This window comes from Ciconia boyciana, chromosome 3, assembly GCF_034638445.1.
Source record: "Ciconia boyciana chromosome 3, ASM3463844v1, whole genome shotgun sequence".
Classification (NCBI taxonomy): Eukaryota; Metazoa; Chordata; class Aves; order Ciconiiformes; family Ciconiidae; genus Ciconia; species Ciconia boyciana.
In genome coordinates this window covers 28297263-28310288 of record NC_132936.1, presented here as the reverse complement: position 1 = coordinate 28310288, position 13026 = coordinate 28297263, and the positions used below count along the sequence as shown (strand labels likewise).

Below are 13026 nucleotides of genomic sequence, written 5' to 3'. Positions count from 1 at the left end.
AAGGGAAGAAAAACAAGATACTCTGTTAGCCGGGGAGCAAGCTCAAATACAAAGTTTATCTTCTGCAGAAGATATCCATGCAGTAGGTCAGTTCAGACCATATTTCCCAGCAATTTGCAGAGAGCAGCAAACCCCACTGCTTGCAAGCAGTAGTGTCCCTGTCAAAGAAAGCTGCAGATTGGCTTTGCATGACATTTTAGCCTCTGAAAAACTAAAACAAAGCAACGCACAGACATGTGAGAGCGATCAGGAAGAGATGGGGGGGAAATACTCTCACTTACAAGGTTTCAAAGAGAAAACGGTGTCATATGAAGATCCCCTTCAAAGTGACAGAAGTATTTCCCTCGACAAAAATGAAGTGGAAAATGCGTATGAAGTTCATGAAAAAACTAAAACACGAGTCACAACAGTAGAGAAGGATTATGTGGATGATACATGTTGTCATGCAGATGTTTATTATGCAAATGTTGCTGTAAATACTAGTGACTTGGATTTAGCAAAATACGAGATTTTATCTGATATGGAGGAATCCAGTATAGCACGTACAGACTCAAATGAAAGGACATTTTCTGTTCAACAGCTTGAATTAGATAGTACTGTAAACTGTCCAAAAGCTATCCCAGGGAGAAGTAAAGGCAATATCTGGACTACTGGCATCCAAGAAACCTTGGATACAGTCTGCAATGGCCTATTGTCTAACAAGGTAATTTAAAAAAAAAAAAAAATCTATAGATTTGTGGAATAGTTGTAACACAACCTTTTGTCTAAAGCTTTCTTTAAGTTTTGTTGTCGTCACAAAAATGTCATTTTGTATTCATTCATCAGATGCAATGATCAGTGTCGTTTGCATAGCACACATGGGATGTCCAAAATAGGTGAGATGGTCAGTTCAGAAAATGAATTAGGGAAAATTCTGAGGGGTGATGACTTTGAGCTCTGTGGGGCAGGGTTATTTATTGCCCAGCTGGTGCCCGTTACTTCCAAGGTGGAGTGTCTTCTCTGTGCACCCATGTCGGTGCTCGGTGTTTGTAGAGTGTGGTTACAGACAGTGCCATTCAAGGGCAGCTACAGCCCATGTGTTCAGCCCGAGCAGCCTTACTCATCAAGGTATAAGCAACAGTATCAGATTGTTGTGGTTTCCAGAGCAGGCAGATTAAAGGCTCACCGCCTCTTCTGAAAGCTGCCTCTTGCGTTTGCATGCCAGAAAACAGATCTGACGTTATGGTAGTATTTTACAAGCGCAGGATCTCGCAGCACTTTGTGAGTGGTGGATGAGGTAAGAGAGTAAGAAGCAAAGCTTTGTAATAAGGAAAGGGTGTTTGTCGGGTCTGTAATTTTTTTCTTCCCACTCTGGTTGAAATCTGAGATACTTCAAGCTTTGTTGCTAAGTTGTTCTGGTAAACTTTGGCCTCAACAATAATTGTAATTTATTTTAAGCTTCTCTTTGCAAAGAATGCATGCGTTTTTAAAGGGCAGATTATGGAGATCAGTCTTCTCTGTGGTAGGACGTTGCTCTCGAAAGATGAGGCTTTATGGCACATAAAAGAAGAATTTGTTATTGATTCTGCATGGAAATATTATTCTGCCTCCTCCCTACCCTACAGTCAAGAAAAACACAAGCATTTTCCTTTTTCTGGGAGCAGCCAGCTGGTTGCACTCTCTCAGTTTTCATGTAACCACAGTCTGGACTTTTCAGGGTTTTTTGTCCGTAGGAACAGAATTCTTAGGGGTGCTTAATTTATTTTACCCCTCGTGTGTAGTGTAGTTGCTCTAGCTTCTAGATTGACTTGTCAAGCTGGTGGAAGCGTGCTCAGCCACCTGAGGTCTGCTGCTTTAAAAGCAATCACTTGCCACACTGTGTTTGGTGCAAAAGAGGAGAGTCACTGGTATGTTCAAAGTGATCCCTGCTTTTCAGGATGCTGAGAAAGGTTGCTTTGAATGCACTAAGTGTACACCAAAACTGTTACTGAATGCTGCTATAGAAATAGAAGGATTTAGGGTCAAAAGTTGAGCATTCTTTAGCATTGTTTATTCATTGGTTATTTTTCACTGGCCTGTGTAATTAATTCAGGGGCTTCAGGCCATTTTCTGATCTCATTGACAGTAGTATCAGTGCAGCCTAATGCAGCTGAATACAAATGGAGATTTACATTGCTGTTGCTAATGGTAATAATCTGGTTCTGAAAAAGCTTAAATACCTGAAAGAGTAAAATAAAGCAAACAGAAAACTGCTCAAACTGCTGTTTGGGTACGGTCAAAGCCCTGGCAATTTGCAAGAATGTCCCTCTGAATAAAAACCCATTCTCCTGGGCGTCTGCTGGGATACTGTTTCAGCAGCATCTGTAGTGCCTCCTCCTCACTTTTTACCATTATATTCTCCTAAAAACTACCTTAAAATATCTCTTCCTTCACTGCTTCTTTAACTTAAAACTTTTGCTTTTGTCTTAATTTGGAAAAAAATGCCCAATTGTCTCTCTTGGCGTGTGTGTGTTTGTTTATTTGAGGACAATTTAACAATCCTTCTGTGCCGTTTTTTGGTAGACTTTGTAGATAGATAATGAAACAGATAGATGAGTTTCTCCGGTCTTGAATTTTTTCCTCTATTAGAAGTTCTCCCCCCCCCCCCCTTTCCTTCCTGTCTGAAACTACTTATGGAAATGCACATCATTTTCCCCTCTATGGTGTATTGCATTTAGTCTGTTTAGATTGAGTCTATTGTGTTTAGATTTATTAATTTTTTTTTTAGGGAGGTGCTGATGAGGAATTGTTTCCTTTCTTCCAGACACCGATTTTCAGCAATTTTTTTGTTGCATACTGTGATGTAAACACCAGATGCATTTTATGTCAGAAGATGCAACATTTCATATGTGTCTTGATTTCAACTGCAGGTATTCCAGAAAGAAGAAATTGAACCCCTGCAAGTAAAACAACAGGAGGTAAATTGGTTGGGTCAAGGCCTTATTCAAAGTGCTGCTAAAAGTACCAACACAGAAAATCTTGAACATGACCTTGAAGATGTCAACACCAGATGGAAGACTCTTAATAAGAAGGTTATTATTTTGTATACTGTTCTGCTTTTTGATGCCTTTCAAAATACAGGAAATTAAATATTCACTAAGAATATGAATTGTATTAGTTTACACAGTCACTTTGTTGGTAATTCTGAGGATAAGATTTATATCACTAGTAGCCAGAGGTATTACTATAATTTATTTTTGTTTATTTTATAGTTTTGTCAAACTTTCTATAGGTCTGTCCTGGATTTTCATTCAGGAAAGATTCTTCTAGGACTATGTGTTCCTTCCTGCTTAAGCAGAGCAGGGAAGTTTGATAACCCAGTCAAAGAGGTTGGAGTTGTGACACATTCACCGGAAAGGTAGCTATGTCATTTGTAGCCAGCCACTTTCAAGTAGTTGTTCTTCAGTCTTTGTTCAAATATTTTTTCACTCTATTGTATTCGCTCATGTGCACTGTTGTACCTGCACAAGGTACAATATCGGAGTTCGAGACATCGGAAGGTACCACTGCTTTGGAAAACTGTCTGTAGATGATTTTCTATGCTTTTGAAGAGTCCTCTTCTAGCAGTAGCTGCTGTTGGAAAATGGAAAGGGTGGAAAGTAGAAACGGCACTCATTTTCCTCTGCTCTGTCTTCCTGAAGGAGTGATGCAGCAGAACCACAGGCACCTGTGGTTTACCTGTTTGCCTTCTCCTTTCCTATTTCTTCTTCCCTTTGAAGGCGTTATTGCCCCTTATTAAGAGTTGCTACTTTGGGTTCCTGGCTCGGTCTTTCTATAAGGAAAATAAAGACCTTCTGAAACACAAACATCCTGTCAGTATACTTTGTAATACAGTAGCTATATAAAACAGGAGTATCTCTTGTAAGGAACTACTAGAGCAGTCTGATTTACTGGGAGTCAACCTCTTCTTTTCAGCCCCAAGAGATTAATGCTAAATTGTGTCATAGCACTGTTATGAAGAGCTATGAAAATGAGAGTATTTGTTAGTGGTATTGCCAGATGTTCTACAGATTTTGGCTACTAATGTCACAGAAATAAAAAGAAAAGGTGCGTACAGTCTGATCCTCTCCTTTTTTTCAGGTTGCCCAGCGTGCTGCGCAATTGCAGGAAGCCCTCCTTCACTGTGGGAGATTTCAGGATGCCCTTGAATCTCTGCTTAGCTGGCTCATTGATACAGAAGACCTTGTGGCTAATCAGAAACCACCATCTGCTGAATTCAAAGTTGTGAAGGCCCAAATACAAGAACAGAAAGTAAGTGAAATACATTCAGAATATCTCTCCTTCCACTGGATCAGTGAGAATAAATTCCCAGTCTTTAGCAAAGCATAAAATCTGTTCAAGTGTATTATATTACATTGAAGTATGCTGAGGTGTTTAAAGCAGCCATCTGTTCGATCCTCAAGAATCTGTCCAGGGTTTGGAGAAATGGTTATCTTCTGGGACATAAGGCAAAGAGTGACACTACAATCTGAGCTCTGGTTAGAATTATTAACACTATCTGGAAAAGATTGTTAAAGGTCCATTGGAAAAAGAGAAAGCATAATATCCAGTGTTTGGCCATTTGAAAAGTAGGAAATAAAAACTAGTAAATTTTCATTGTAATAATTCCGAGGTAATATTGCACATTATGGACTTAAATACTTGGCTCTTGATCCTGATTGTGGTCTGATTGTTGTTGGTAATTAGTTGGAATGCTGTTGGGAAATGGCCTGTGCTAATGTAGAAGTGCTATCAGTGTTGTCAAGTTTTGAAGATTTTCATAACGTTTATAGGAAAAAGAACCATAATGTAGCTCATGAAACATACAGTCCATGCAGTTGTACTGTGTGGCCCACTGCCACCCAGAGATTTAATATAAAGTTATGGTCAATACAGGTTGTCATGCTGGGATATCTGCAGAGCTGAAATGTTAATGTTACCAAAGGCAACTAGAGAACAGAGGAAGGGAGGATTTTAGACAGAGATGTGTTCTATTTTTCATGGAGAAATTAATTTACTGGACTAGATCAGTGGACTCAATTGTATCTCAAACAAGTGATGAGTCAATTATACAATAGTTTTTATATCTATTTTCCTATGTCTATGTATATTAGAATTATCTTTGTGTTGCCAAGTCTAGAAGGGCATGCAGCTTTCTCAAAAATTTTCCTATAAAATGTATCAGATACTCTGTATAGCTTGTTTCCCTCAGTGGTGTTAAATAGAACTTTTTCCTCTATATGTTCACTCTTTGGGCTGCCACACATCTTTGCCCCATAGAAACCAAGGAGGTTGTTTAGGCTTGGTGAAACTCTGCTGTTCATAGCAAAACAGTTGAGAAACTAAAATGAGCATGTGTTGGGGCGGGGGAGGGGTGGTGGTGGGTGGGTTGGGGTGTGTGTGTGGGGGGGTGTCTCTCTGATTAGCATTATTCACACTTTCATCACAATATAGCCATTGCTTTTTCTTTTTTTTGCTTTAACAGGTTTTCATGAAGTCTAGCTCCTTCTGTTTTTACACTTGTGTTATTACAATGTTTCTTAATAACCTGCTGCCTGATTGCTTTCTCTGTAGCTTCTCCAGAGGTTGCTGGATGACCGCAAGCCCACCGTTGAGGTAATCAAGCGTGAAGGGGAGAAAATTGCAGAGTCAGCAGAACCTGCTGATAGAGTGAAAATCTTGAAACAGTTGAGTTTCCTGGATAGTCGATGGGATGCATTGCTCAGTAAAGCTGAAACAAGGTATTTGAAATTCTTTCATAGATTTGAAAAATGTAGACATAGCATGTGATAGATGGTTAGAAGCAGCATGTGGAACTCTATAGTGTGAAATCTTGTGTAAGTACTATCATTCTTGTTATTATAATACATTATTGTGTCTTGATGTTGTTATAATAGGTCCTCTGAAGGGAAAGTGGAGAGAATTGACTTGAACAGACCAATACTTTAAAAAAAGTTTAGCGTAAGATGCTACAATCTGCTAGGATTAACTGCATATGTATCTTCTGAATATTTTATCTCTGTTAGTTCATTAGAATGCCAGTTTGTTGATGCAAGAACCTGTTTTGCATAGAATCAAGTGCAAACTTTACACTTTAATAATAATAATGATGTTCCCTTGGCACTTCAAAATCCTGACATGCTGCTACAAAGAGGGGGCACTCAACTCTTCTTCCCCTTTTCTGTTTGGTGTCATCCATATAATTAGTTTCTACAACTTAGAGATCCTCATGCTGTCAGTTGCTGATGTACTTATGCAAGGTGCTGGGCTCCCTTAGTTCTCAAGAAGAAAAAGGACCATCAAAGTATGTAGATATATTCTAGCAACACAGAAAACACTGTCTCTTAAAGACGTTGCAGTCCAATTCAAGTTCCAATTAAAAAAAAAACCCAAACCAAAAAACATACACACAGTATCTGTGTATACACACGCTTAGATTTATGAGTTGTTGTTGACATGCAAAATACCTGAAAAGTTATGAACTGTAAAGTGTCTTTGAAGAAATCTCTGTTGAAAGCATTGCTGAACCTGTTTTCTGGGTGGGGATTTGAAAAAGGACAGCCTTGTTCAGAGCAGAGAGAAGAAGAGTGTGCATAAGAGGTGGCCTAAAAAAGGCATATAATTGAGAACAAGAAAGAACTTGGAAAGTTGAAGAAAAGGAATTTAAGTGAACAGTGGAGCTTTACAGTGAAAAACAAATGGATGTGTTGGGATTTGGGTGCTTAGAGTAGCATTGAACTCACCTCTGTTGTATCCTACTCCTTTTGGTAGCCTCTCTTTGGTTCCTTTACTCTGAACCTCTTTTGTTACCTCATACTAATAATATGATTATTTAATTAGTAGAGTCAACCACTAATAGACCATTATTTCCTTGTTTCTTTTTTTTTTTTAATTGAAGGAATCTGACCCATTAGCTGGGGTAAATGTTAATGTCATGTTTAATTTAATATTATTCTCCTAGTCTGGTGATATTTAATTAAAAATCAAATTGCAACTTTTTCCAAGCTATCTATTAGCTGCCAGCTCGTCTCCATTTTTATTTGACCGGTGTCTAGAAATGAAGAGGAGGTTTGAGGATGATTTTGAAAACTATGTAGAGTACTTCACTGAGTGTTCTGTGGCTAAGTGTGTCAAATCTACCTTGTTTACACGCCTTGGGAAGCACGTATAAACATAGCTTTTATCTGGAATGAGATCCCCATTTGAAAGACAATATTGTGATGTTTTTCACATAGGGCAAATCTCTCTTAAAAGTCTGCTTGAATGAAATTTGTTCAGCAGTGGTTGTAGAGAAGACTCTTCCTGTAATCAAGAGCCTTCTCTGAAATGTAATAATCTGAAACAGAAATGTTTTAGATAACTGCTTTTTTATATTGGAGGTCAAGTCTCTGTGCTTTATTAATGTTGTCTCACTAACTTCATTGAAAGCTTTTATGCAGAACAAGAGATGCAAAAGTAGAGCCAAATAGTTCTGTTCACATCATTGAAGAAATGTTTAAAGGTATTTTACAATGCTGAGGAAGCATGACAATATATTCTGGTTCAGTAAAGCCTTTGCCTAACGTTAAAACATGTATCATAGTCAAGGGAATGTAACTTTATGCTTAAAGACAGCTAGAAACTTGAGAACTATCCTAATTGGGTATAAAACAATGTTTTGCTGAATACAGTGCTAGACTATTTTTAGCAAAAAGTGTATGGATAAAGTTATATTCTTTTTATTTGCAAAACTTGCATATTAGCTAAAAGAGTTTGGAATAGCTTCGGAGTTTTGGGGTTTTTTTTAAATTTTATTTGATTTTTAGTTTACCTTGGTTTTCATTGGGTGTCATGGATATATTTCTATTTCATTTGGTGACTGGTTCCTGCAATAAGACAGAATTATTTCCTTTTTTTTGCAAAGGATTCAAGGGGCTTTTTTTTTTGCCTTTTTTTTTTTAACTATTTCACACTTACTTCATCACAAAAAATAACCTTTCTCTTGGCGTGTTGATAGGAACCGTCAGTTGGAAGGCATCTCGGTGGTAGCACAGCAGTTCCATGAAGCTCTGGAGCCACTGGTGGAGTGGCTGACCGCCACAGAGAAGAGGCTTGCAAATGCAGAACCTATTGGAACGCAGGCCTCCAAACTGCAGCAGCAAATTTCTCAGCATAAAGTAAGATACAAACCACACACTTGCTTGTGTCATTCTTTTTAGACACTTCTGTAAAGTACAACACAACTGGCAAAGCTGTTGCGGTGTACCTATGTTCTACCATACTGAATTTTTTTCTGTAATTTGAGTTTTATATATTTACATTGGCAGTATGTCCTTTTTCGTTTTGTTTTTATTGAGTTCCACTTATATTTCTTTTATGTTTTTCTGATTTTCTTTTCCATTATTCTTCATTATTTAAAAAAATATAGGCCCTAGAAGATGATGTCCTAGCTCACAATAAGAGTTTACATCAGGCCATTAGCACTGGTCAGTCTCTAAAGACTATGAGCTCCAGGGAAGATAAAGATATGGTGCAGGAAAAGCTAGATTCTTCTCAGTCCCGATACATTGAGATTCAAGAGAAGAGCAACAGCAGGTCTGAACTTCTCCAGCAAGCTTACAGCAATGCTCAGATTTTTGGGGAGGACGAAGTTGAATTGATGAACTGGCTGAATGAAATCCATGACAAACTGAGCAAATTGTCAGTCCAAGATTGCAACACAGAATTGCTTGAGAAACAGCACTCTGAACTACTGGTATTTTGATTTCTGTTCATTTATTATTTAATTCATTTTTTAATTTGATTTATGTTTCCATATTTCATTTATTTTTCATTAGTACATTTTGTTTAAAATGGCCATATGCTTATTCCAAATAAAAATAATACAATTTGTTATGTCTGTGCTAACACAAATGGCCTTTTCTCTTAGGATCTTCAGGAGGAGATTCTTCTTAGAAAACAAAATGTTGATTTGGCTATACAAAATGGCTTAGAGCTTCTCAAGCAAACAACAGGTGAGAGCTTATCTAAAACTATGATTAGTCAGGGTTTTTTTCTTATACTTGTAATTGCTTATGAGAAAATTAAAGTGGAACTTGTAAATATTAGTCCATATTTGCTGGTTAAAGCAGTCGTAGTTGTTTATTTTAATAAAGGTTTGAGGTCAAGGTGGGTTATTTTTTTGGGCCAATTTTACTATTAATGTAAGTGAGCAAAAGTCCTTTTTTGCCTGTAGAGAATTTGGCCCTTGAATCCTTTATTATTTTTAGTGGAAAATTATTTTAGTGAACCTGCATTCCATTCCTAATAGCAAGTTATGGACATTACTCATAATGGAGGGCTGTTTGGCAGTGGACGCAGTCAATTCCCTGCAGGCATCCACAGATGAACGAGATATTAGACTACCTTTTACTGCAAGAGGAAAGCTTCGTCCATTGGAGCTAATACTGTGGGAAAAGTTGCATTCCAGTTGTACACAACGTGTCTGTTGTGTAGATCAACATCTGTCCAGATTTTCCAGTACTTCTAAAGTTCTTGAACTCTTTAAGACACACATGGTTGGGGGCAGGGGAGTATGCTTTTCTGTTCCAAACTTAGACATTATGCATAGTCTATAATGAAATCTGAATATACACTAATAAATTTCAGTAGGTTGTTTTTATTTTAGCCTTTTGAGTTGTGTTTCAAATGGATAGTAATGAGGTTGTACAGTGATGTCAAATAGTATTGTAATTGAAAATCTAGTTAGTATTTTGTTGATTTTTTTTTCCTTCACATTTTCAATAAGCCTTTTATAATTTTTTTTTTTTTTTGACCGTTATAAGAAGTATTGTGAATTTAAGGGTGGATTTTTTTAAAGAACATTTGTGTTAAACGTTGGATCTAAGTCCTTACTTTCTAATAGTTCAGTAAAGCAGAAAAAAGACAGAATGACAGATCCTGAGCTGAGGTAAACTTCGTAGCTCTGTGGGCTTTAGTGATGGTAGGATAATTTACAACAGTAGAGGACTGACCTTGTCATCTTGTTTGGGTTATTTTATAAATTAAATACTGAGATTTCTGTAATAGGTGGGGCTTTTGCTTTTTTTTTTTTTTTTTGCTTTTAAATATTTGCTATCACAGGAAATAACATCCTTCTGATATTTTAGGTGATGAAGTTGTAATAATTCAAGACAAACTGGAAGGCATTAAAGTGAGATACAAAGACATTACAAAATTGAGTTCTGACGTATCCAAGACCTTAGAGCAGGCTCTGCAGCTTGCAGGTCAACTGCACTCAGCTCACGAGGAGCTCTGCAAATGGCTTGATGAAGTGGAGGTGGAGTTGCTCTCATATGAAACTCAAATACCAAAGAGTGAAGAATTAAGCCAAGTACAAGAAAGACAAAAAGTAGGTTTTAGAACCTGTGAATTATCTATTGCTGTACGATTCAGCTAGGTTTTGTGTTAACTTATGTTTGGCATGAAGTTGTTTTGTGAATAAGTAATTTTGGCATCAGACGATTTGACTAAATGTAACAGTAGTTAAGAATCAAACTCACTTTCCAGAGTCATCTGTTATAATTATTTATGAAATTGGGCTGAGATTTATTTTTAGTACAAGAGAAGAACAACATTTCCTTTTTATTCAAGCAGCTACGTAATCCTGGGAAAACTTAAGTTGTCAAACAAAGTTATTTTGGTTCTTCAGTTGTGACATGGATAAAATCCTGTAAAGTATAAAAAGAGTCAGCATTTAAAATATATATTACTATTCTTGTTTAAGAATATTTATTTCAAAAGAAAAATTGTAGTATATTTTGGATGGTGTGGACAATGTTGGGGAGGGAAGGTAAAAAAAAAATCTTTCCATTAAATTCCTTATATATATAAAAAGAAATGAAACAGTGGTGGGGGTTTCTGTACAGGTGAAAACTCATTCCTGAAGCATTGTGTGATGATTTGATTGAAATTTAATCCAGTCATTGCTCATTTAAGAAAACACTGGAATTCATCATATTTTGCTTTATTGCATGACTGATTTCACTTGCTGGTGATTTAGTTCCTTATGGAGTTGCAGGTTGCAAAGAATATCCATTAGTTTTATTTTCTTTGGTTGCTTCATTAAGTACTAACAACTCTTACAAAATTAGAAAGAATTTCAGACTGTCATACTGAGTGGAGAAATATCTATTCTGTAGAAAATTCTCTTCAAGAATCACCCACTTATCTGTCAAACAGCTTACAGTATCAAGAGCTAATACAACTGAGCTGAAAATAAGTGTGCTAATTTATCCCTTTAGTTTGCGTGGAAAACATTTCAGTTCTTGGCTCGTGGAGTAGTTGAAAGAATAAAAAAAACATGTGCAAGCTCTGTGTTCAGCTCATATGCTGGCATGTTTACTTTAGATGGCCTTTTTCAGGAGCTGAAAAAAGAAGCAAAGAACAACAAAGTCTTACTGGACACCCTGAATGAAGTTGGCAGTGCCTTCCTGGAACTGGTGCCGTGGAGAGCCAGAGAGGGGCTTGACAAAATGATAACAGAGGACAACGAACGTTACAGATTAGTGAGTGACACAATCTCTCAGAAGGTGGATGAGATTGATGCTGCCATCCTGAGATCCCAGCAGGTACTGAAAACTGTTCTTTGGGCAATAACAGTCTCTGGCCATGTGTACCTGAACAAAAGATGTCCCTTAATAATGTTGCCAAAAGTTTGTTGTGCTTGAGCAGCAAAAGGTCTCTTTGAATGAAATGGGACTCTGCTGTTAAGATATGAATGCCAGAACTCAGCTAATCTGTACACTGTTGTAGTTGTCTGCCTTTTTGTTGACACAAACATCAGTCTTGTGGCTAAAATTGCTGTAACTATCCTGTGGCTCCTTAAGTAGGAGTTTGCTTAAGTAAGAACTGAATGGCCTATGTCTTTTGTAGATCATGTTGGATTAAGTAAAATACAATCCAGATCCCCAGCCAATTTTACTGGATGCAACACTGAAATCACTAGGGTTGCCACACCTTTTAGCATCAGCTGATTGTCTAGCTCCTCTGTACTTTCCACAATTAAAAGCTGGAACATCTTGTTCAAGCTGTAGTGGAGGATTTTAATAGCAATTGTTTTTATTCATATCCACAGTGCTTTTCTTCTTGGGGCTCAAAAATTGAGTTACTTAATATGTGGAGGTTTCTGTACATGCACAGAGGTATATATATGGGTGCACTTTGAGAACTGGCACTCTAATTTCATCACTAAATATTCACATATTTAAGGTTGCTTACAAATGCATCGTGGAAACACAATTTTCTAGTGTCTGCCTACAGTTCAGGCATAAAAATATTGGTGGAGATTTCTGTTTCTGCTAACAGTTCCCATAAACAGTTATAACAGGACAAGGAGAAAGCATGTGTGATATTTTCAAAGTTTTCTGAAAGCAGACTAAAAGACGCTGGCAGTAACTCAGATCTCTTTGTAACTGAGGTAAAAAATAACTTCATGTTTGTCATGGTCTAGCCCCAGCCAGCAACTAAGCACCACACAGCCACTCGCTCAACCCCCCATCCTCCCCCTGCCCCCCGAGTGGGATGGGGGAGGGAATCAGAAGAGTAAAAGTGAGAACAACTGTGGGTTGAGATAAGAACAGTTTAATAATTGAAATTAAAAAAAAAAAAAAATTGTAATGCAAAGGAAAATAACAAAACCAGAGAGAAATAAAACCCCAGAAAGACAAGTGATGCCACTGAAAAACAATTGCTCACCACCAACCAACCGATGCCCAGCCAGTCCCCGAGCAGCGGCCACGCCCCGGCCAACTGCCCCCAGTTTATATGCTGAGCATGACGTCGTATGGTATGGAATAGCCCTTTGGCCAGTTTGGGTCAGCTGTCCTGGCTGTGCCCCCTCCCACCTTCTTGTGCACCTCCAGCCTTCTCATTGGCAGGCCAGTATGAGAAGCTGAAAAGTCCTTGACTGCTTAGCAACAACTAGAACATCAGTATGTTATCAACATTATTCTCATCCTAAATCCAAACCACAGCACTATACCAGCTACTAGGAAGAAAATTAACTCTATC

General features: G+C 37.7%; 1 protein-coding gene across 23 annotated transcripts in view; it reads left to right on the top strand.

The window, feature by feature from the left end:
* The window catches only part of DST (dystonin), a 315224-nt gene that overhangs the window by 240579 nt on the left and 61619 nt on the right, over nucleotides 1-13026 (top strand). For all 23 annotated transcript variants that reach the window (XM_072855195.1, XM_072855191.1, XM_072855192.1 and 20 more), the window contains 8 exons: nucleotides 2889-3050; nucleotides 4099-4269; nucleotides 5572-5738; nucleotides 7994-8153; nucleotides 8405-8731; nucleotides 8906-8990; nucleotides 10125-10366; nucleotides 11379-11585. In XM_072855195.1, coding sequence (XP_072711296.1) covers nucleotides 2889-3050; nucleotides 4099-4269; nucleotides 5572-5738; nucleotides 7994-8153; nucleotides 8405-8731; nucleotides 8906-8990; nucleotides 10125-10366; nucleotides 11379-11585 — 1521 coding nt within the window. The remainder of the gene's footprint in view (nucleotides 1-2888; nucleotides 3051-4098; nucleotides 4270-5571; nucleotides 5739-7993; nucleotides 8154-8404; nucleotides 8732-8905; nucleotides 8991-10124; nucleotides 10367-11378; nucleotides 11586-13026) is intronic.